We start from the raw sequence: 23841 nt of genomic DNA, 5'->3' as shown, positions 1-23841 counted from the left end.
TAAAGGCTGAGTTTTTTATTTCTGCAGTAGACTAGAATAAGCCCAGACAGTCCACTTCCATTATACCACCGGAATGTGACGGTCAGTGACCACCGTGCCATCACTTACCTGTATGCTTATATGAAACAGAATGATGGAAAACTTACACGGTTTCTTTACATCTTTTGGGGTCCACTCCGAGATTAGATATTATGGCGTAATTACTCAGACGGGAATATAAAACAGATAAAAAAATAAAAGCTATAATGCAATAATTAGATGCAAACAAAAGCTTTTATTATGAAATCATACAGGGGAGTATCCGCACCATATAGATGTAACATACAACAAACCACCGCAGATGGAACCCGGGTGACTCTAATGCACATGATAATGTACAGGGTATATATGGATAGGATCTTGTATCAGAAAACACTCCATGTCAAGATGAGTGTCTGCAACAAGTTAGGTAAACTACAAGAAGTGAAAACACGTTCCAATGGCCGCCATATTGTCGTGCAGCAATACAGATTGTGGAAACTGGCATTACACATTCACATTTACACAAAGCACAAGATACAAAATAAACAGCAGAATAAAGACCTAAGCATTTGGGATGTATTATTTAGGAAGTAAATAGAGGTACATTAATGAAAAGTGTGAGTAGCAGTCATCAGTCTGCTTGTGAAGGTCTCTAGAGTGGAGGCCTCTTGGACTGTGCAAGGCAGTGAGTTCCATGGTCAAAGCTAAACGTTCAACCCATAAATGAATTACAGGAGATTCTTGGTACTGCTGGTAACAGTCCTTCATCTGTAGAAGCCAGCAGGGCAGTAAGGAGGCAGAAGCTGCTTCTAGTACCTTGGACCATGTAATGCTGGGCTGGGAAGGTCATTTAGCTAATTATGAAATAGATTTGTCATCTTACAGGCAGCCGGTGAAGGGAGTAGAGAATGGGTGTTATGAGGCTGGAACGGGCTGGTCAGGTAACAGCTTGGCTGCTGCATTCTGTACTAGCTGCAAGATATAGTGCCCTGAGGAAGCCTATGAGCGAAATGTGCATTGGCGTTAGGCTGATGTGTCTAATGTGCAATATATAAATGTTAGAAAAAGTGTCCGATCAAATGTGTGTACGTACATAGGAGAATGTGCCTCTGTTAACCTGCAGATAGCGTTACGACGAGCGGCGCAACTGCCCGCCCAGTCATAATACTATATGTGACTGGTAGAAATCTGAAATTAATTACTGCACTGATGAACATATAGTAGAAGTATTGATAATTAAGATCACAGGAGAAGGTGTTATTATTAGCCTGTATACAGTGTATCTAACGAGCGGTGCAACCGCTCGTCTCATTGTGAAACATATGTGATTGTTGGAAATTGGAAACTAATTACGGCACAGCCAAACTTGTAGCAGTATCTACACAGGAGAATGTGCTATTATTAGCCTGTATACAGTGTACCTGACGAGCGGTACAACCGCCCGTGCTACTGTAAAACATACGTGACTGTTAGAAATTAGAAACGAATTACAGTACTACCAAACTTACAGCAGTATCCTCAGGAATCAATAATCTCCATTGTGACATTTCACTGACGTGCTGCACCATAACAATCACTGCACTGCCAAACTTATAGGTGGAGTTTATAGCAATTAAAAACATAGGTGAATGTGTTATCATCAACCTGCATACAGCATACCAGATGAGCGGTGTAATTGCCTGTCTAATTGCAATAATATATACGACTGTTAGACACTTGAAAGCAATCACTGCACCGCTAAACATCTAGCAGGAGTACGCTTATTACCAAGTGTATAAGCATATGGATTGAGTTGGATCGAGATCTCTATTAATGAGAATGAGAACTGCGCAATATTAGCAGCAGAAAGCAAGAATCCAACTATAGAGGCACTAACTGCAACTACAGATTGCACGGTGATATATTTAAATCGTGCACATCATATCAGATGGGGCGCTGGATGACCACATAGGAGTTATTGCTGGCCCAAATTACTGTGTCAACTGACTATCTTTGGGTCTTTTCTGAATTACAGATCACATGGGAAATCAAAGGTGGTGATTCAGCAGGACATTGTAGTGACAATAATATTTTATAGCAAATTCAGTCCAGCTTGCCAATATTATTCAGGCAACTGTGCCTATATAGCACTTGATGTGGGTAATGTGACAACTTTGGGTGCTCTATTGAGTGACTTATCTCTTACCTCACATGTATCTTTTGCACTACAATAAAAGACACAATAAATCACCTTGAGTAAACGAACTCTGCAGGCATAATATGCAACACCCCAGGGATGGGATCGTGTGGAACCTGCAATAACTATTACAATATAGGATCTGTGTCTCTGTCTGAAATCATCTGTTAACCGACACACATTTACTATCATAATTATTAATACCATATTGCATCTGTGGAACACATCCCAGTAATGAGTATTATTGCAGTTAAATATTCACGTATTTCCCAGTAAGAACCTTTTATGTCAATATAACTCAGTGGGAACCAGTACGGTTTACGCACATTAGGACCATCTTATTACATAAATACAAAAGGCACTCGACACACCAGCTTTGTTTTTAATCTTTATTCACTTAATTTTCATTCTTTTTCACTTTCCTTACTATCTTTTATTACTTCGCTTGATTACAAATTTAAGGACAATACTAGTCTGATTAATATCCTTAATTATACATAAAATTAATAAATATTAAGTGTGGCAATTTTGCCTATAAATACGAATAACATAGGGATTTTTTAACAATTTATCAATAAAGAAAAATATTTTAATATATTGGATATTGGGTTGTGTGCACCGCACAAAAAAAATGATTTATTTTTTCTTTCCCCTCCCTTTGGGGATTTGACTTTATTCCTTGACCTAAATCAGTTGGTAGCACCTATAATTACCTTGAGAATGTCCCACGATTTATTCACTTAATTGTGATAGTGGTATTATTTAATATAAAGGTACCCCAAGTACATAAACTATCAGGACAGTTATATCCTGGTGCGGGTTACTCTCCAATTGGGAAGAGAATTTACTTTCTCCACCTTTTGGAAAACCTGAAAGCTCTGTAATTCTTTTGCTGGGTGACCCAGGTAGATGGCATTGCAGTAGTCTATGAACTTCTGAGGGAATCAAGAGCTTGATTCTGGTTATGGTCCACAGATGGAAGAATGAGGATTTGTATGTGGCGGATACCTGATGTCTGTGTCATCCACATACCAGGACAACACAAAGATTCAGCACACGTTCAGTATTTTGCGATTCTGAACACCAAAGCATAAATCCAGATGGTTGGTAAAGCTGTAGTCTTGTCCTTTGTTTGGGAGCTTCTATTATGTTTCACAAAGACTGAGTCACAGCCAACTGGCATCATCCACCCCTGGCGCTCAGCTAGACAACCATTTATTGGTATTAGGTTCTCAGTACATGGAGCAAAAAGCAGGTCATCTGCATAGCAGTGGTAGATCAGGCCATGACGTCTGATTATATCACCCAGTGGTAGCATGTATATTTTATAAAGCATAGGAGATCGGATTCACCCTTGAGGAACATTGGACGACAGTGATAATTATACTCCAGAAGATGTAAATGGTTTCGGACTTGGGTAATGTCTAATATGTTCAACAAGAGCAGATTTATTTCTCTCGCAGTATGAAAATGGCTTCTCATCTGTGAAATCGCTGATGTTTAACAAGAACTGATTTCCGTGCAAAATATTTCCCACACTCAGAACAGGATTATGGCTTCTCACCTGTGTGACTCCTCTGATGTCTAACAAGATGTGATGTCGATGAAAAACATTTCCCACAGTCAGAACAGGAAAATGGCTTCTCACCTGTGTGACTTCTCTGATGTGTAACTAAATGTGATTTGTGTGCAAAACATTTCCCACACTCAGAACAGGAATACGTCTTCTCACCTGTGTGACTTCTCTGATGAATAACAAGATGTGATTTCCATGCAACACATTTCCCACACTCAGAACAGGAGTACGGCTTCTCACCTGTGTGACTTCTCTGATGACTAACAAGTTGTGATGTCGATAAAAAACATTTCCCACACTCAGAACAGGAATATGGCTTCTCACCTGTGTGACTTCTCTGATGTATAACAAGAGCTGGTTTCTGTGCAAAACATTTCCTACACTCAGAACAGGAGTACGGCTTCTCACCTGTGTGACTTCTCTGATGACTAACAAGATGTGATGTCGATAAAAAACATTTCCCACACTCAGAACAGGAAAATGGCTTCTCACCTGTGTGACTTCTCTGATGTGTAACAAGATGTGATGTCAATAAAAAACATTTCCCACACTCAGAACAGGAAAATGGCTTCTCACCTGTGTGACTTCTCTGATGTGTAACAAGAACTGATTTACATGCAAAACATTTCCCACACTCAGAACAGGAAAATGGCCTCTCACCTGTGTGACTTCTCTCATGTCTAACAAGATATGATTTATATGTAAAACATTTCCCACACTCAGAACAGGAAAATGGCCTCTCACCTGTGTGAGCATGCTGATGAATAACAAAATGTGATTTGTATGCAAAACATTTCCCACACTCAGAACAGGAATATGGCTTCTCACCTGTGTGACTTCTCTGATGTGTAGCAAGAAATGATTTATATGCGAAACATTTCCCACACTCAGAACAGGAATACGGCTTCTCACCTGTGTGACTTCTCTCATGTCTAACAAGATATGATTTATATGTAAAACATTTCCCACACTCAGAACATGGAAATGGCCCGTCCCCTGCCTTAGCTGGCTGATGGGTAATAGGCTTTGTGTTCTGTGTAAAACATTTGGCATCTATAGAACAAGGAAACACTGTATCTACTGTCAGAGCTGTAACAGATGCACCAATATCAGAGTGATCAGGAGAACATTTCCCAGTATCAGAGGGATCAGCTGATAGAGCTGGATGAATAATTGGGGTAATGGGGTTAGCTCCTGGAGAATCCTGTCTACTGTCATCATCTGTTATTTCAGAATCTAGGGATAACATTAGATGTCCTTCTGAGATATTCCTGCTTGTGTGTCCATCTGCTGGAAATAAAATACATTAATATATATAATGAGTAGACAAGACCCAGGGTGTTACAGGATACAATATATAATTCTATAACTGACATTTTTACCTGTAATCATTGCTTTTATGTTTATTAAAAAACAAAAAAAGCTAGGATGCTTAGAATGGAGCTTGATCAACACTGAACGCTCATGTGGGATTACTAGAGGGGACGTGGATGCTCATGTGGGATTACTAGAGGTGACACGGACACTCACGTGGGATTACTAGAGGTGACACGGACGCTCACGTGGGATTACTAGAGGTGACACGGACGCTCACGTGGGATTACTAGAGGAGACAGGGACGCTCACGTGGGATTACTAGAGGTGACAGGGACGCTCACGTGGGATTACTAGAGGTGACAGGGACGCTCACGTGGGATTACTAGAGGTGACAAGGACGCTCACGTGGGATTACTAGAGGTGACACGGACGCTCACGTGGGATTACTAGAGGTGACACGGATGCTCACGTAGGATTACTAGAGGTGACATGGACGCTCATGTGGGGTTACTAGAGGTGACATGGACGCTCATGTGGGATCACTAGAGGTGACACGGATGCTCATGTGGGATCACTAGAGGTGACATGGACGCTCATGTGGGATTACTAGAGGTGACATGGACGTTCATGTGGGGTTACTAGAGGTGACATGGACGCTCACGTGGGGTTACTAGAGGTGACATGGACGCTCGCGTGGGATTACTAGAGGTGACATGGACGCTCATGTGGAATCACTAGAGGTGACACGGACGCTCATGTGGGATCACTAGAGGTGACATGGACGCTCATGTGGGGTTAATAGAGGTGACATGGACGCTCATGTGGGGTTACTAGAGGTGACATGGGCGCTCGTGGGGTTACTAGAGGTGACATGGACGCTCATGTGGGGTTACTAGAGGTGACATGGACATTCACGTGGGGTTACTAGAGGTGACATGGACGCTCACGTGGGGTTACTAGGGGTGACATGGATGTTCATGTGGGGTTACTAGAGGTGACATGGATGCTCACGTGGGGTTACTAGAGGTGACATGGGCGCTCATGTGGGATTATTAGAGGTTATATGGACGCTCATGTGGGATTACTAGAGGTGACATGGACGTTCATGTGGGATTACTAGAGGTGACATGGCCACTCATGTGGGATTACCAGAGGTGACAAGGACGCTCATGTGGGATTACTAGAGGTGACATGGACGCTCATGTGGGATTACTAGAGGTTATATGGACGCTCCTGTGGGATTACTAGAGGTGACATGGACACTCATGTGGGATTACTAGAGGTGACACGGACGCTCATGTGGGATTACTAGAGGTGACATGGACGCTCATGTGGGATTACTAGAGGTGACACGGACGCTCATGTGTGATTACTAGAGGTGACATGGACGCTCATGTGGGATTACTAGAGGTGACACGGACGCTCATGTGGGATTACTAGAGGTGACACGGACGCTCATGTGTGATTACTAGAGGTGACATGGACACTCATGTGGGATTACTAGAGGTGACACGGACGCTCATGTGGGATTACTAGAGGTGACATGGACGCTCATGTGGGATTACTAGAGGTGACACGGACGCTCATGTGTGATTACTAGAGGCGACATGGGCGCTCATGTGGGATTACTAGAGGTGACATGGACGCTCATGTGGAATTACTAGAGGTGACATGGACGCTCATGTGGGATTACTAGAGGTGACATGGACGCTCATGTGGGATTACTAGAGGTGACATGGGCTTTGCAATAATAAAACAGCAAAGAAGAGAAAGTGCTGTCCTGTTTGTGCACTAATAAATAATATATAACCTTTATTAAGTACAGTAAAGTATGTAAGATAAATCAGTGATATATTAAACACAAAGGTAAATGTATAAAGGTGAATAAAGTAATAAAGAAACAAGTGTATTTGTTGTTAAACATCGGCATGTATATTATATTGGTTGATAATTGATTCAGTGCTGGTAATCCTGGTCAGTAAGAATATATTTATATATTACACCTATACGAGGATGGGATAAATTACACATTTAATAATATTGTGGCAGAGTTTCCTCCAGCGGTAATCTCAATGGAACATCATACTGTATGTATAAACACTGTGTGGGGGGGATTCAGTTCATCGCAAAAACTCCCTAACCAATTAGCCGCAAAAAGTTATTGGTGATATTTCTCCATAGATTTTTTATTTTGCTCACAAATGTCTGGGCACTGAGCAGTTGTGCGGTGTTAGAAGGAACTCATTTATAATAAGATTTTAAACCTATCGGTAAATCTATTTTTCCTAGTCCGTAGAGGATGCTGGGGACTCCGTAAGGACCATGGGGTATAGACGGGCTCCGCAGGAGACATGGGCACCTAAATAGAACTTTTCCTATGGGTGTGCACTGGCTCTTCCCTCTATGCCCCTCCTCCAGACCTCAGTTAGAGAACTGTGCCCAGAGGAGATGGACAATACAAGGCAGGATTTAAAAATCCAAGGGCAAGATTCATACCAGCCCACACCAATCAAACCATGTAACCTGGAACATACATAACCAGTTAACCGTATGAACAACAACAGTGACGGTCCAAAACCGACTCCAACTGTAACATAACCCTTATGTAAGCAACAACTATATGCAAGTCTTGCAGAGTTTCCGCACTGGGACGGGCGCCCAGCATCCTCTACGGACTAGGAGAAATAGATTTACCGGTAGGTTTAAAATATTATTTTCTCTTAAGTCCTAGAGGATGCTGGGGACTCCGTAAGGACCATGGGGTTTATACCAAAGCTCCCAATCGGGCGGGAGAGTGCGAATGACTCTGCAGCACCGACTGAGCAAAAGCTAGGTCCTCGTCAGCCAGGGTATCAAACTCCGACCAAGTCGCCGCACGGCAAAGCTGTAATGCCGAGACGCCTCGGGCAGCCGCCGAAGAAGAGCCCACCATTCCTAGTGGAATGGGCCTTAACCGAATTTGGAACCGGCAATCCAGCCGCAGAATGAGCCTGCTGAATCGTATTACAGATCCAGTGAGCAATAGTCTGCTTCGAAGCAGGTGCGCCAATCTTATTAGCAGCATACAGGACAAACAGTGCCTCTGTTTTCCTAATTCTAGCCGTTCTGGCTACATAAATCTTCAAAGCCCTGACTACGTCCAGGGACCTGGAATCCTCCAAGTCACTCGTAGCCACAGGCACCAGATGGAATGAAGAAACCACTTTAGGCAAATATTGAGGGTGTGTCCTCAATTCCGCTCTATCCACATGAAAAATCAAGTAGGGGCTCTTGTGTGACAAAGCCGCCAATTCTGACACTCTCCTTGCCGATGCCAAGGCCAACTACATGACCACCTTCCAGGTAAGAAATTTAAACTCAACCCTGTTAAGTGGTTCAAACCAGTGTGATTTTAGGAACTGCAACAACACGTTCAGGTCCCACGGTGCCACTGGAGGCACATAAGGAGGCTGGATGTGCAGCACTCTCTTTACAAACGTCTGGACTTCTGGAAGAGAAGCCAATTCCCTCTGAAAGAAAATCGAAGGGCTGAAATCTGTACCTTAACAGAACCTAATTTCAGGCCCATATCCACTCCTGTCTGCAGGAAGTGGAGAAAACGCCCCAAATGAAAATCTTCCATAGGCGCGTTCTTGTTTTCACACCAAGACACATACTTTCGCCAGATACGGTGATAATGTTTCACCGTCACCTCCTTCCTAGCCTTTATTAAAGTAGGGATGACCTCCTCCGGAATCCCCTTCTCCGCTAGGATTCGGCGTTCAACCGCCATGCCGTCAAACGTAACCGCGGTAAGTCTTGGAATATACAGGGCCCCTGTTGCAACAGGTCCTCCCTCAGAGGGAGAGGCCAGGGATCTCCTGTGAGCATCTCTTGAAGATCTGAGTACCAGGCCCTTCGAGGCCAGTCTGGAACAACGAGTATCGTCTGTACTCTTCTTCGCCTTATGATCCTCAACACTTTTTTGATGAGAGGAAGAGGAGGAAACATGGAGACTGAGTGGAACACCCACGGTGTTACCAGGTAGTCTACTGCTACTGCCTGAGGGTCCAGAGACCTGGCACAATACCTCCGAAGCTTTTTGTTGAGGCGTGACGCCATCATGTCTATTTGAGGAATTCCCCAAAGACGTGTTATATCTGCAAAGACTTCTTGATGAAGTCCCCACTCTCCTGGATGGAGATCGTGTCTGCTGAGGAAGTCTGCTTCCCAGTTGTCCACTCCCGGAATGAAAACAGCCGACAGAGCGCTTACGTGATTTTCCGCCAAGCGAAGAATCCTTGCGGCTTCCGCCATCGCGACTCTGCTTCTTGTCCCGCCTTGGTGGTTCACATGAGCCACTGCTGTGACATTGTCTGATTGAATCAGAACTGGTAGGTTTCGAAGAAAACTCTACGCTTGTCGAAGGCCGTTGTATATGGCCCTGAGTTCCAACACGTTAATGTGTAGACAGGATTCCTGGTCTGACCACAGTCCCTGAAAATGTTTTCCTTGGGTGACTGCTCCCCATCCTCGGAGGCTTGCGTCCGTGGTTACCAGGATCCAGTCCTGAATTCCGAACCTGCGACCCTCCAGCAGGTCAGCACTTTGTAGCCACCATAGGAGAGACACCCTGGCCCTTGATGTAAGTGCAGATGCGACCCGGACCATTTGTCCAGAAAGTCCCATTGAAACGTCCTCGCATGGAACCTGCCGAAGGGGATGGCCTCGTAGTCCGCCACCATTTTTCCCAGAACTCGAGTGCATTGTTGAACCCTTTTCGGTTTTAGCAGGTCTCTGACCATGTTCTGGATGTCCTGGGCCTTCCCCAACGGAAGAAAAACCTTCATTTGTTCCGTATCCAGTATCATACCTAGGAACATTAGTCGAGTTGTCGGAATCAACTGTGACTTCGGTAGATTCAGAATCCAACCGTGTTGCTGGAGCACTCTCAGAGAGAGCGTTACACTGTTCAGCAATTTTCTCTCTTGATCTCGCCTTTATCAGGAGATCGTCCAAGTATGGGATAATTGTGACTCCATGCTTGCGCAGGAGCACCATGATTTCTGACAAAATCCTCAGGGCCGTGGAAAGCCCAAACGGCATCGTCTGAAATTGGTAATGACAATCCTGTACAATGAATCTTAGGTATTCCTGATGGGAGGGATATATGGGGACATGAAGGTACGCATCCTTTATGTGCAGTGACACCATACTGGCTATAATCGTCCTGAGGGATTCCATCTTGAATTTGAATCTTTTCATGTACAGGTTTAGGGATTTTAGATGCAAAATAGGTCTTACCGAACCGTCCGGTTTCGGGACCACAAAGAGGGTTGAGTAGTAGCCTCTTCCCTGCTGGTTCAAGGGAACCCTGATAATTAGTTGCTGTAGACACAGCGTTTGAATTGCAGCTAACACTACATTCCGTTCTGGTGTAGAAGCTGGTAATGCCGACTTGAAATATCAGCGCGGAGGCACCTCTTCGAATTCCAGTTTGTAACCCAGGGAAACTATTTCCAACACCCAAGGATTCAGGTCTGAGCTGACCCAGGCCTGGCTGAAAAGTCGAAGACGTGCCCCCACCGGTGCAGACTCCCTCAGGGGAGCCCCAGCGTCATGCTGAGCGTTTTGAAGTAGCCGGGGAGGACATTTGTTCCTGGGCACTGGCCGAAGCGGGTTCTCTATCCCTCCAGCCTTACCTCTGGCAAGGAAGGAGGACCCCCGACCTCTTCTGGACTTTTGCGACCGAAAGGACTGCATCTGATACGGTGATATTTTCTTTTGCTGTTGGGGAATAAATGGTAAAAAATAAGATTTTACTCACCGGTAAATCTATTTCTCGTAGTCTGTAGTGGATGCTGGGGACTCCGTAAGGACCATGGGGAATAAACGGGCTCCGCAGGAGACTGGGCACTCTAAAGAAAGATTTAGTACTACCTGGTGTGCACTGGCTCCTCCCTCTATGCCCCTCCTCTAGACCTCAGTTAAGGAAACTGTGCCCGGAAGAGCTGACAGTACAAGGAAAGGATTTTTGGAATCCAGGGTAAGACTCATACCAGCCACACCAATCACACCGTACAACTTGTGATAACATACCCAGTTAACAGCATGAATAACAAACGAGCATCACTCAACGGATGCCACATAACATAACCCTTTAGTAAGCAATAACTATATACATGTATTGCAGAAAGTCCGCACTTGGGACGGGCGCCCAGCATCCACTACGGACTACGAGAAATAGATTTACCGGTGAGTAAAATCTTATTTTCTCTAACGTCCTAGTGGATGCTGGGGACTCCGTAAGGACCATGGGGATTATACCAAAGCTCCCAAATGGGCGGGAGAGTGCGGATGACTCTGCAGCACCGACTGGGCAAACACAAGGTCCTCCTCAGCCAGGGTATCAAACTTGTAGAATTTTGCAAATGTGTTTGAACCTGACCAAGTAGCAGCTCGGCAAAGCTGTACTGCCGAGACCCCTCGGGCAGCCGCCCAAGAAGAGCCCACCTTCCTTGTGGAATGGGCTTTCACTGATTTTGGATGCGGCAATCCAGCCGCAGAATGAGCCTGCTGAATCGTGTTACAGATCCAGCGAGCAATAGTTTGCTTTGAAGCAGGAGCACCCAGCTTGTTGGATGCATACAGGATAAACAGCGAGTCAGTCTTCCTGACTCCAGCCGTTCTGGTAACATAAATCTTCAAAGCCCGGACTACGTCAAGCAACTTGGAATCCTCCAAGTCATGAGTAGCCGCAGGCACCACAATAGGTTGGTTCAAATGAAAAGATGACAACACCTTTGGCTGAAATTGCGGACGTGTCCGCAATTCTGCCCTGTCCATATGGAAAACCAGATAGGGTCTTTTACATGATAAAGCCACCAATTCTGACACACGCCTAGCCGAAGCTAAGGCCAACAGCATGACCACTTTCCACGTGAGATACTTTAGCTCCACGGTTTTAAGTGGCTCAAACCAGTGGGATTTCAGGAAACCCAACACCACGTTAAGATCCCATGGTGCCACTGGTGGCACAAAAGGGGGCTGAATATGCAGCACTCCCTTAACAAACGTCTGAACCTCAGGCAGTGAAGCCAGTTCCTTTTGAAAGAAAATGGATAGGGCCGAAATCTGGACCTTTATGGACCCTCATTTTAGGCCCATAGACACTCCTGACTGTAGGAAGTGCAGGAACCGGCCCACCTGGAATTCCTCTGCAGGGGCCTTCCTGGCCTCACACCAAGCAACATATTTTCGCCATATACGGTGATAATGCTTTGCTGTCACGTCCTTCCTAGCCTTTATCAGCGTAGGAACAACTTCTTCGGAATGCCTTTTTCCGCTAGGATCCAGTGTTCAACCGCCATGCCGTCAAACGCAGCCGCGGTAAGTCTTGGAACAGACAGGGCCCTTGTTGCAACAGGTCCTGTCTGAGAGGCAGAGGCCATGGGTCCTCTGTGAGCATTTCTTGCAGTTCCGGGTACCAAGTCCTTCTTGGCCAATCCGGAACAATGAGTATTGTTCTCACTCCTCTTTTTCTTACAATTCTCAGCACCTCTGGTATGAGAGGAAGAGGAGGAAACACATAGACTGACTGGTACACCCATGGTGTTACTAGTGCGTCCATAGCTATTGCCTGAGGGTCCCTTGACCTGGCGCAATACCTTTTTAGCTTTTTGTTGAGGCGGGACGCCATCATGTCCACCTGTGGCAGTTCCCAACGATTTGCAATCTGTGTGAAGACTTCTTGATAAAGTCCCCACTCTCCCGGGTGGAGGTCGTGCCTGCTGAGGAAGTCTGCTTCCCAGTTGTCCACTCCCGGAATGAACACCGCTGACAGTGCTTGCAGGTGATTCTCCGCCCAACGAAGAATCCTGGTGGCTTCCGCCATTGCCACCCTGCTTCTTGTGCTGCCCTGGCGGTTTACATGGGCCACTGCGGTGATATTGTCTGATTGAATCAGCACTGGTTGGTTTCGAAGCAAAGGCTCCACTTGACTCAGGGCGTTGTATATGGCCCTTAGTTCCAGGATACTGATGTGCAGACAAGTCTCCTGACTTGACCACAGCCTCGGAGGCTTGCATCCGTGGTCACCAGGACCCAGTCCTGTATGCTGAACCTGCGGCCTTCGAAGAGGTGAGCACTTTGAAGCCACCACAGAAGAGACACCCTGGCCTGGGGGACAGGGTGATCAGCCGATGCATCTGAAGATGCGATCCGGACCACTTGTCCAACAGATCCCACTGAAAGATCCTCGCATGGAACCTGCCGAAGGGAATGGCTTCATATGACGCCACCATCTTTCCCAGGACTCGCGTGCAGTGATGCCCCGACACCTGTTTCGGTTTTAGGAGGTCTCTGACCAGAGTCACAAGCTCCTGAGCCTTCTCCGCCGGGAGAAACACCTTCTTCTGGTCTGTGTCCAGAATCATGCCCAGGAAGGGCAGACGCGTCGTAGGGATCAGGTGCGACTTTGGAATATTCAAGATCCACCCGTGTTGTTGCAACACTTCCTGAGAGTGTGCTAGGCCAATCAGCAACTGCTCCCTGGACCTCGCCTTTATGAGGAGATCGTCCAAGTATGGGATAATTGTAACTCCTTGCTTTCGAAGGAGTACCATCATCTCCGCCATTACCTTGGTAAATATTCTCGGTGCCGTGGACAGGCCAAACGGCAACGTCTGGAATTGGTAATGAGAGTCCTGTTCCACAAACCTGAGGTACTCCTGATGAGGAGGATAAATGGGGACATGCAAGTAAGCATCCTTGATGTCCAGCGACACCATAAAATCCCCCTCTTCCAGGCTTGCAATGACCGCTCTGAGCGATTCCATTTTGAACTTGAATTTCTTCAGATAAATGTTCAGGGATTTTAAATTCAAAACGGGTCTGACCGAACCGTCCGGTTTCGGCACCACAAACATTGTGGAATAGTAGCCCCTTCCATGTTGAAGAAGGGGAACCTTCACCACCACCTGCTGGAGATATAACTTGTGAATTGCTGCCAACACTACCTCACTTTCCATGGGAGAAGCCGGCAGGGCCGATTTTAGGTAACGGTGAGGGGGCGTCACTTCTAATTCCAGCTTGTATCCCTGAGACACAATTTGTATAGCCCAAGGATCCACCCGTGAGCGAACCCACTGGTGGCTGAAATTTCGGAGACGCGCCCCCACCGCTCCTGGCTCCGCCTGTGGAGCCCCAGCGTCATGCGGTGGATTTAGAGGAGGCCGGGGAGGACTTTTGTTCCTGGGAACTAGCTGCATGGTGCAGCTTCTTTCCTCTACCCCTGCCTCTGGCAAGAAAAGATGCACTTCTGACTTTCTTGCTTTTTTGTGAACGAAAGAAGTGCATTTGGTAATACGGTGCATTCTTTGGCTGTGAGGGAACATATGGCAAAAAATTCGACTTCCCAGCCATTGCTGTGGAAACCAGGTCCGAGAGACCGTCCCCAAACAATTCCTCACCCTTGTAAGGTAAAACCTCCATGTGTTTTTTAGAGTCGGCATCACCAGTCCACTGCCGAGTCCACAGGAACCTTCTGGCAGAAGTCGACATTGCGTTTACTCTAGAGCCCAGTAGGCAAATATCCCTCTGGGCATCCCTCATATATAAGACAGTGTCTTTGATATGTCCCAGGGTCAGTAAAATAGTCTCCCTGTCCAGGGTATCTATCCCCTCAGACAGAGTATCTGTCCATGCTGCCACAGCACTACACATCCAGGCCGAAGCAGTTGCTGGCCTCAGTAGAGTACCAGAATGTGTATAAACAGACTTCAGGATACCTTCCTACTTCCTATCCGCAGGATCCTTTAGGGCGGCCGTATCCTGTGACGGCAGGGCCACCTTCTTAGATAAGCGTGTCAACGCCTTATCTATCTACAGTTTCCTACTGTATTGTCTTACTGACCTGTAGTTTCCTATTGTATTGTCTTTACTGACCTATAGTTTCTTCTGTATTGTCTTACTGACCTATAGTTTCCTACTGTATTGTCATACTGACATATAGTGGCTTCTGTATTGTTTTACTGACCTAGTTTCCTTCTGTAATGTCTTACTGACCTATAGTTTCTTCTGTATTGTTTTACTGACCTATAGTTTCCTTCTGTATTCTTACTGACCTATAGTTTCTTCTGTAATGTCTTACTGACCTAGTTGCCTTCTGTATTGTCTTACTGACCTATAGTTTCCTTCTATATTGTCTTACTGACCTATAGTTTCCTACTGTATCACTGTCTTACTGACTTATAGTTTCCTGTCTTACTGACCTATAGTTTCCTACTGTATTGTCTTACTGACCTAAAGTTTCTTCTGTATTGTCTTAGGGCCCTACACACTAAAAGATTATCTGTCCAATCTGGCTGATTGGAAAGAAAATCTGGCAATGTCTGGGAGCAAATGGCAATTTACTATTTGCTCTCAAAGATTGGAAAACAGACAAAAATGGACTTTCAGACAGATTGGTTACATTTGTTTCATTAAACCAATTTATCTGAAGTGTGTTTGTCCATTTTCTTGATTTTGGGAGCAAATGGTTGATTGTCATTTGCTCCCAGACATCGCCAGATTTTCTTTCCAATCAGCCAGATTGGACAGATAATCTTTAAGTGTGTAGGGCCCTTTACTGACCTATAGTTTCTGACTGTATTGTCTTACTGACCTATAGTTTCTGACTGTATTGTCTTACTGACCTATAGTTTCCTACTGTATTGTCTTACTGACCTATAGTTTCCTTCTATATTGTCTTACTGACCTATAGTTTCCTACTGTATCACTGTCTTACTGACTTATAGTTTCCTGTCTTACTGACCTATAGTTTCCTACTGTATTGTCTTACTGACCTAAAGTTTCTTCTGTATTGTCTTAGGGCCCTACACACTAAAAGATTATCTGTCCAATCTGGCTGATTGGAAAGAAAATCTGGCAATGTCTGGGAGCAAATGGCAATTTACTATTTGCTCTCAAAGATTGGAAAACAGACAAAAATGGACTTTCAGACAGATTGGTTACATTTGTTTCATTAAACCAATTTATCTGAACTGTGTTTGTCCATTTTCTTGATTTTGGGAGCAAATGGTTGATTGTCATTTGCTCCCAGACATTGCCGGATTTTCTTTCCAATCAGCCAGATTGGACAGATAATCTTTAAGTGTGTAGGGCCCTTTACTGAACTATAGTTTCTGACTGTATTGTCTTACTGACCTATAGTTTCCTACTGTATTGTCTTACTGACCTATAGTTTCTGACTGTATTGTCTTACTGACCTATAGTTTCCTACTGTATTGTCTTACTGACCTATAGTTTCTTCTGTATTGTTTTACTGACCCATAGTTTCTTCTGTAATGTCTTACTGACCTATAGTTTATTCTGTATTGTCTTACTGACCTATAGTTTCCTTCTGTATTGTCTTACTGACCTATAGTTTCCTATATACATAGTTCTCCTGTCTATGTATGGTAGGTATGGAAGGGATACCTACCATACATAGACAGTATATATAAGCCTCAGCCTCTCCCTTATGAAAATGATAATGTATAAGGTGTATGTGTGGATACCATGCACATGTAACTGATTCTATTTACAGGAAACAATAGGGAGAGCCCACGGCTGTCTGAAAGTGTTCTAGATGGTAAAGTATTACACATATGAATATATTTCTTCTAAATAAAATATTTTTCACCCCGGTTGATATAATACTGACAATTCAGTCAATAGTAATCTTTCTTTTAATTAAGTAGGATCAATTTATATGAATTTTTAGTGAATAGTTATTAAAGGTTATATTTTAAATTGCAATTAAGTTAACAAGAGTGCTCCCAAAAAGGAAGTTTACTTCTTTCTTTCCGGACCGCTCTTCTATGCAGAAGGGAAATATCTGCTGTTTATTGAGAGATGCTCCCTGTAAGGAAATTACCACTTGTAGCTGAAATTGCAAAAGACCCCTCCCCTTGCATCAGGTAAATTAATGTCTCCTATGATTATGACTTCTCCCTTTAAAGCCATTTTACTGATGTCCAACAATAGATTTCTGTTCAAATCCTGCCCCTGGCCACGTCGTCTATAGATCACCCCAATGCGAATAATGTCCTTTCCCCCGGTTTCTGTGGTGACCAAAAGGGTTTCAGATTTGTCTTAAATATTTTGTATTAATTGAAGTAGCATTCATGCTTTTTTTCCCACATACATTGCTACCCTCCCTCCTACACTGACCATTCTATCCTTTCTAAATAAATTCTATCCTGGTATAGATATGTCCCAGTCATGATTCTCATTGCACTATGACTCTGTAATTGCCACAATATCCAGGTTATCCCTGTTCATTATCACAATTAGCTCTGGAATTTTGTCTCCTAAGCTCCTAGCATTTGCACACATAGCTTTAAGAATTATGTCTGTGCATCTGTTATTAGTAGCCATGTCCAGACAGTACAAAATAAATGACAAGTTTAAAGTTGAAATTACCTGCTTGGTGATGTTGTTCAGTATTTGGTATTTGTTTTTTTAACTAATCAGGAATCACACTCTGTCCTTTACACCATGACTACACCTCGCTAAATGTAAAGATATAAACCTGACCACAAATGGCCAAATAGGTCTACTATATACAAGGAGTTATTTAATACCTGCATCATCTAACAAAATGAAGGTTATTTAATAAAAGGTTGCTAAACTGAGAAATTTAGATCCCATACAAATTAGGCGCGCCACAAAAAACACACTACTACTTATATATGATCCATAAAAACTTCTGCTTGTTACTTTTAATAACACTATAGTGATGTGTGTAATAACTCTCTACATGTGATGTTTGTCATGGATAGCCTTGTGTTATAAACACCCAACTGAGAACAGGGCTGATGGCGGAGGAGGGTGTAGGATAAGAGATTGCTGTAGTGACTGAGCAATGAGAATATGTTACTTCTGTAATAAGTGTTTTTTACTCACCTGTGCTGATATCTGTAGGGATCTCCTCCTCCTTACACTGCTGATCACCCCTCACATACGTCTCTTCTTCTCCATCTATATCTTCTGCCTTTATATCAGTCACATACGTCTCTTCTTCTCCCTCTGTATCTTCTGCCTTGATATCAGTCACATACGTCTCTTCTTCTCCCGCTATATCTTCTGCCTTTATATCAATCACATACATCTCTTCTTCTCCTTCTGTATCTTCTGTCATCATATCAGTCGCATATGTCTTTTCTTCTCCCTCTGTATCTTCTGCCTTTATATCAGTCACATACGTCTCTTCTTCTCCCTCTGTATCTTCTGTCTTTATATCAGTCACATACGTCTCTTCTTCTTCCTCTATATCTTCCGCCTTTATATCAGTCACATACGTCTCTTCTTCTCCCTCTGTATCTTCTGCCTTTATATCAGTCACATACGTCTCTTCTTCTCTCGCTATATCTTCTGCCTTTATATCAGTCACATACGTCTTTCTTCTCCCTCTATATCTTCTGCCTTTATATCAGTCACATACGTCTCTTCTTCTCCCTCTGTATCTTCTGCCTTTATATCAGTCACATACGTCACTTCTCCCTCTATATCTTCTGCCTTTATATCAGTCACATACGTCTCTTCTTCTCCCTCTGTATCTTCTGTCATCATATCAGTCACATACGTCTCTTCTTCTTCCTCTGTATCTTTTCCCGTTATATCATTCACATATGTCTCTTATTCTCCCTCTATATATTCTGCCTTTATATCAGTCACATATGTCTCTTCTTCTCTCCTTATATCTTCTGCCTTTATACTAGAAAGACGTTCTACCTAAATAACCCAAAAAAAGATGATTTTGGTACTTACCGATAAATCCATTTCTCTAAATCCTCTAGGGGACACTGGAGTGTTATACAGTAGGGGTGTGAAGCTTGCAACCGGAGGTGTGGCACAATCTAAAATTAGCATTGTCTGCACAGCCGGCACCTCCCCCTTCACATCCCTCCTCCCTCAGTTTGAAAAATTTGACTGAGAGAATAGGACATAATATTATAGCACTGTCAGAGTCGGTTTAGTTTGTGTCCCCGGAGGGGGCGCTAGTGGGTCAGTGGAGGTAGGAGGAATGAAGTGAGGAGGCAGGATTGGATTTCTGCGCATGTGCACAATGTAGTTTTATTAACAACGAAAAGTCCAGATAATAATGCAGCAGAAAATAAACAAACGCAATGCAATGGTATTGGCAATGGTAATGGCAATGATAGGAATACAGCTTGGGAGCTGAAAGTCTATGGCAGAGTATGATATGCAGACATGAACCAGAATAGTTAAAACATGGAGCCAGCAGAGGTGAAAATAATGGTAGCAAGCCTGGTAGCAGAGCAGGAGACTTGATGTAAAATGTCCACTGTGCTGTTGGAAGTGCACAGGCAGCCTGCAGGCTGAATCACAGGTGAGATGACGGGATGCACCTGGAGAGAGAGTCTCTACTGATGAAGGCTGGAGCACACTGCAGATGGTGGAGGTGAAGCCAGAGAGGTATTGCTGTAGTGCTGGTGCTTGTAGTTCCACGGAGGTAACAGAGGTACAGGAGAATATCCAGGAACACGGAGGATCAGGAGAATATCCAGGAACACGGAGGAACAGGAGAATGTCCAGGAACACGGAGGATCAGGAGAATATCCAGGAACACGGAGAAACAGGAGAACAGGTCCAGACACACGGGTCGCAGGAGTGACACAAAGTTCAGGACAACCTCTGACTCACCCTGCAGCTCATGATATACCCCCTGACCGGCAGGTATTGGCTGGAGTGAGACAAGGGGGTGCGGCCAAGCTCCGGATTGGCTGCCGCACTTACACTGGGGAATACTGTCATGGCGGCGCCCATGCCGCGGCCCGGCAGGAACGCGGCGCGCTCTCACGCCCGTTGACTCCAGGGGCGCTTCCAGGCCTGAGATGGCATCCAAGAGCAGGGTGACAGATGACAGCAACATGCAGTGACCCCGGACGGAGTCCGCTCCGGCGGACAGACATAACAGCGGTGAGTCGATTCCTGACAAGCACTTGGCGAGGAACCAAACCGTACAACAAAGCAAACAGCATCCAAGAAACTCTTAACAGAAAAACCAACGCTGTTTGCACGAACTGTTTGAACAAGAACTTTGAACACAGCAGGTTGACAGCACTGAGGCGGGCGTCCAGTGTCCCCTAGAGGATTCAGAGAAATGGATTTATCGGTAAGTACCAAAATCCTCTTATCTCTTTCACCCACTAGGGGACACTGGAGTCCTATACAGTAGGGGACGTCCCAAAGTTATCCCCACTTAGAATCTCCGGACGCCAAGGTATCAAACCTGTAAAAGTTTGCGAATGTGTGGGCTGAGACCACGTTGTCGCTCTGCAAAATTGAGTAGTGGAAGCACCTCAAATAGCCGCCCATGAGGCACCCACTGATCTGGTATTATGAGTACCAGTCTGAACCGGAAACTGCTTACCACAGGAAATATTATCTTGCCGATTGGCAAAGCTATTCCATCTAAACAAAGACTGCCTAGATGCTGGCCAACCATTCTTTGGACCAAACCAATGGTCCGACCTTCTAAAGGACGACGTAACTTGTACATATATTCGTAAGCTCGGACAACATCCAAAGACACGTCCCCATCTGCGAATCCCTGAAAGGATGGGACTGTCAAAGTCAGAAAAATATCACGCCACACATTGCCATATATGCACCTTATGCGAGTGCCTGCTGCACGTTCATGAGCCCTCCCGTGCGTGCGTATACTCGAAGTCGCGTGCACCCGCAGGCGCACGATATGCGCATTTACGGTAGAGTTTGTGTGCCTCTAGCGTGCGACTCAATCGTTACATATTTTAGTCATATAATGTATTTTGTAGATTATGGTCCCGTTGATAGAATCTGAAAGTTTAGTTAATGTAGCATGTTCAGAGACAGAGAGATCCCTCTTTGTTTGATACGAAGGGTCAGACAGGGGTTACACAGTGGTGTTTAGTATCCATCGGAAGAGAATATAATTAGCAATATGCCGATGTTGGTTTGAAACGGATAACTCGCTCGTGCGTATAGTTATGGACATAAGAAGTTTATGGACATTTACTATATTTGCAGTTTATTACCCATGCGGCGGGAAACCTGAGTTTCCCTCCCACCTGAGCAGTGTGAAATAGTCACAGCCCACCTGTATGAACCAACCTATGACCTTTTGTTATAATGCGGAGACGAATTCCTGTGTCCAATGAACAATAAGAATGTAGGGACCATTGTACTGTATTGTGTGTAGTGTATATAAAGACAAGCCGACCTGGGCCAGCTCCACTCTACTCTTCTCAACGGTTCTCATCACTGATAATCGGGAGCTGGATATCCAGGAAGGCGCATGCAATTGTTTCCCCTTGTGCGTAAGTTCTCTGCAACCATTTTGTCTCTTATTAATGTTGTAAGCCATTCTCTCTCTCCTTCCCCTTAAATGTAATTGTGTCTTTGTCGTATTTTAACGTGTAGTAATTCGGTTAGGTATTTTATGTTAGTTTGGTAGTGTATAAGTTGTACTGTGTATTCTTTTGCAATTGAACGTTCATTCTCTCCCTTAAAGGTGTTAGAACCTTAGACCGGTATTTGAGTGTTTATTATATTGCTAAAGTGTTCTCTGAGCGTCACATACGCTCATACAGCTTTAAAGTAACAAGGTTACACTGCGTTGCATTTACACCTTATCACTGCACAAAGGTTTACAGTATAAGTACATTACTTATGGTATAGTTATAAAGGTTTAACTCTGTGAGCGTCAGCGCCGCTTGTGATCTCCTCGTGGTCTCGAGCGTCCGCTACGCTGATAGTGTATCATTACGTTAGTCGGCAGCCTATAGCGTGCTTGCCTCTACGCTTTAAGCCGTAAGCGAACGTGCCGCTCGTGCGTCTCGTCCACGGCTAAGAGTTTGCTACGATAAGTGCTTACCCTTACGGTACATCATACGCCAATTGCGTACTGTGTTCATTAACCTTTTAGAGTGTTTTAAATAGGATAAATTTATAGGCTTTATCAATTGGGGGACTCATCCGCTCTTCACATATCTGCACTAGGTAACTTTTGTAGACATTATCGGTCAGCAAAGGGCGGGAGGTGTTATCCCTCGTAGTGCTGACCAGATAAGCGTCTGCTTCGCTTAGTAAGGAGTGCTGAGGGAATCCGGTACCGGAAGGTAGGAACAGTACGTTATTGTCTTTTAAAACCTGTTTTGTTTCTGTTTTGCGTATGTATGCATAAGCACACACACCTGTATTTCTTGTTTACTATTATTTGTCCGTGCCTCATTCTCCTGATTGCCACATACTAGTGATAACGTGCTGAGACATTTGTTGTTATTAATAGTTAAAAGATAAAAAGTAATATTTAAGGGAATAATTGTAATAGGCACGCACACAGTCTCGCCTAGAAATACAAGGGAGATTTGGGTGGTGTTCAGTGAATGATTGCTGTTAAAGATCATTCACATTGATAAACGTGTAGTGTGTTACTGTGGACGTACTTGGTCTGTGTACACGTGTCCTTACAAGGGCAGGGCGTACGCAACAAGGGTCGACGCACGGAGCGTATATTACGCACTGGAGCGTACGGATACACCCAAATACAAGCCGCACGATAGTATTGTTTAGTAGGCGATAAGGAAATAACGCGATAATAACGCAAATCTATCTCAAATCCAAAAGTTTAAAGTTAAAAGAAAAAACATTCTCTGTTGCAATTCTTCTGGGTTAGGCTAATACCAAATGAAAGGAATTCTGTACAGAAATAAGAGTGTTCGAATGTAAGAGTGTGTATATATAAGATTTCACTTTTATTACGGACGTGGGAACCATAGGCCAGTAGAAAGAGGTAGACCAGCAAGAGTGATAGCGTGGGGTGGTTTGGGAGGCGTCCCTTGTTAATCTCGACATTAATGAGCAGTAGAGTCTGCTGTACATAACAGACCAGGAGGTCAAGGACCAGGAGGTTCAGGTACAGCAGACTAGAAGTACAGAGCACAACCGAAGAGGGTTGGTGCGAGACCCATATAGGCCAATAAAGCTCAGGCTGAAGGAATTTGCAGCCGAAATTTTCAATTCCGTTGATCGTTCCGCACATAAGATTAGTTGCTTGTGTGCAGATACGATTGTACCGCATGTGATTGTGTGCATTGTTAACGTGATTTGTGTCATTTTTTTATTTTAAGGGAAGTAGCCTGATCACTCAGGGACATTCCAACGACTGATACTTGCTGGGGAGGGTAAGACACTCCCACACGCCCGAGCAAGTAGATGTTCTTAGGTGCCCTAGGTTGGGTACGGAACCTCTGGGAACTTTGGTCGCCGTATTGGCCAGCGTGGGCGGGAGTTAAGTGGGCGGACCTAGTTGCAAAACCCCCACCGCAGCCTTACACTGGACATCTTGGTTTTTGTAAGGGTTGCCGAAGACCCTGATTTGAAGTCAGAGGTAGTTAAAGCAGCACCTGCAGAGATGGGGGCCAGTTGTTCAGGTAAGGGGCGATCAACAGAGGTTCAGGTTGATTTGGTAAACCGACCAATCGGGTCGGCAAGGTATATCATGTGTGAGAAATATGGTCATCACACAGAGACATTGTGCAATGAATGGGAAAGGATGACTGTGCATGACGGGGACAAGTTTCCCCGGGTAGGTACTTTTAACCCAGAAGTGTTACAAAATTTAAAGAGAAGAGTTTGCCTGATTAAATCTTCAAAAAGGCGTATTAGACATTATGATTATTTAACATTGTGGCAACAGGAAGGTGAAATACAAAGGGGGTTG

At 44.5% G+C, this 23841-nt stretch overlaps 1 protein-coding gene across 2 annotated transcripts in view; it reads right to left on the bottom strand.

Annotated features, from left to right (window-relative positions):
• Positions 1-254: 254 nt before the first annotated feature.
• Positions 255-23841, bottom strand: part of LOC135035888 (oocyte zinc finger protein XlCOF22-like) — a 63613-nt gene continuing 40026 nt past the window's right edge. For both annotated transcript variants that reach the window (XM_063954385.1, XM_063954383.1), the window contains one exon: positions 255-5060. In XM_063954385.1, coding sequence (XP_063810455.1) covers positions 3748-5060 — 1313 coding nt within the window. In that variant the 3' untranslated portion in view covers positions 255-3747. The remainder of the gene's footprint in view (positions 5061-23841) is intronic.

Source organism: Pseudophryne corroboree, unplaced genomic scaffold (genome assembly GCF_028390025.1).
Source record: "Pseudophryne corroboree isolate aPseCor3 unplaced genomic scaffold, aPseCor3.hap2 scaffold_620, whole genome shotgun sequence".
Lineage (NCBI taxonomy): Eukaryota > Metazoa > Chordata > Amphibia > Anura > Myobatrachidae > Pseudophryne > Pseudophryne corroboree.
The sequence above is the reverse complement of the archived record's forward strand: the minus strand, read 5'-3'. Positions and strand labels throughout refer to the sequence as shown.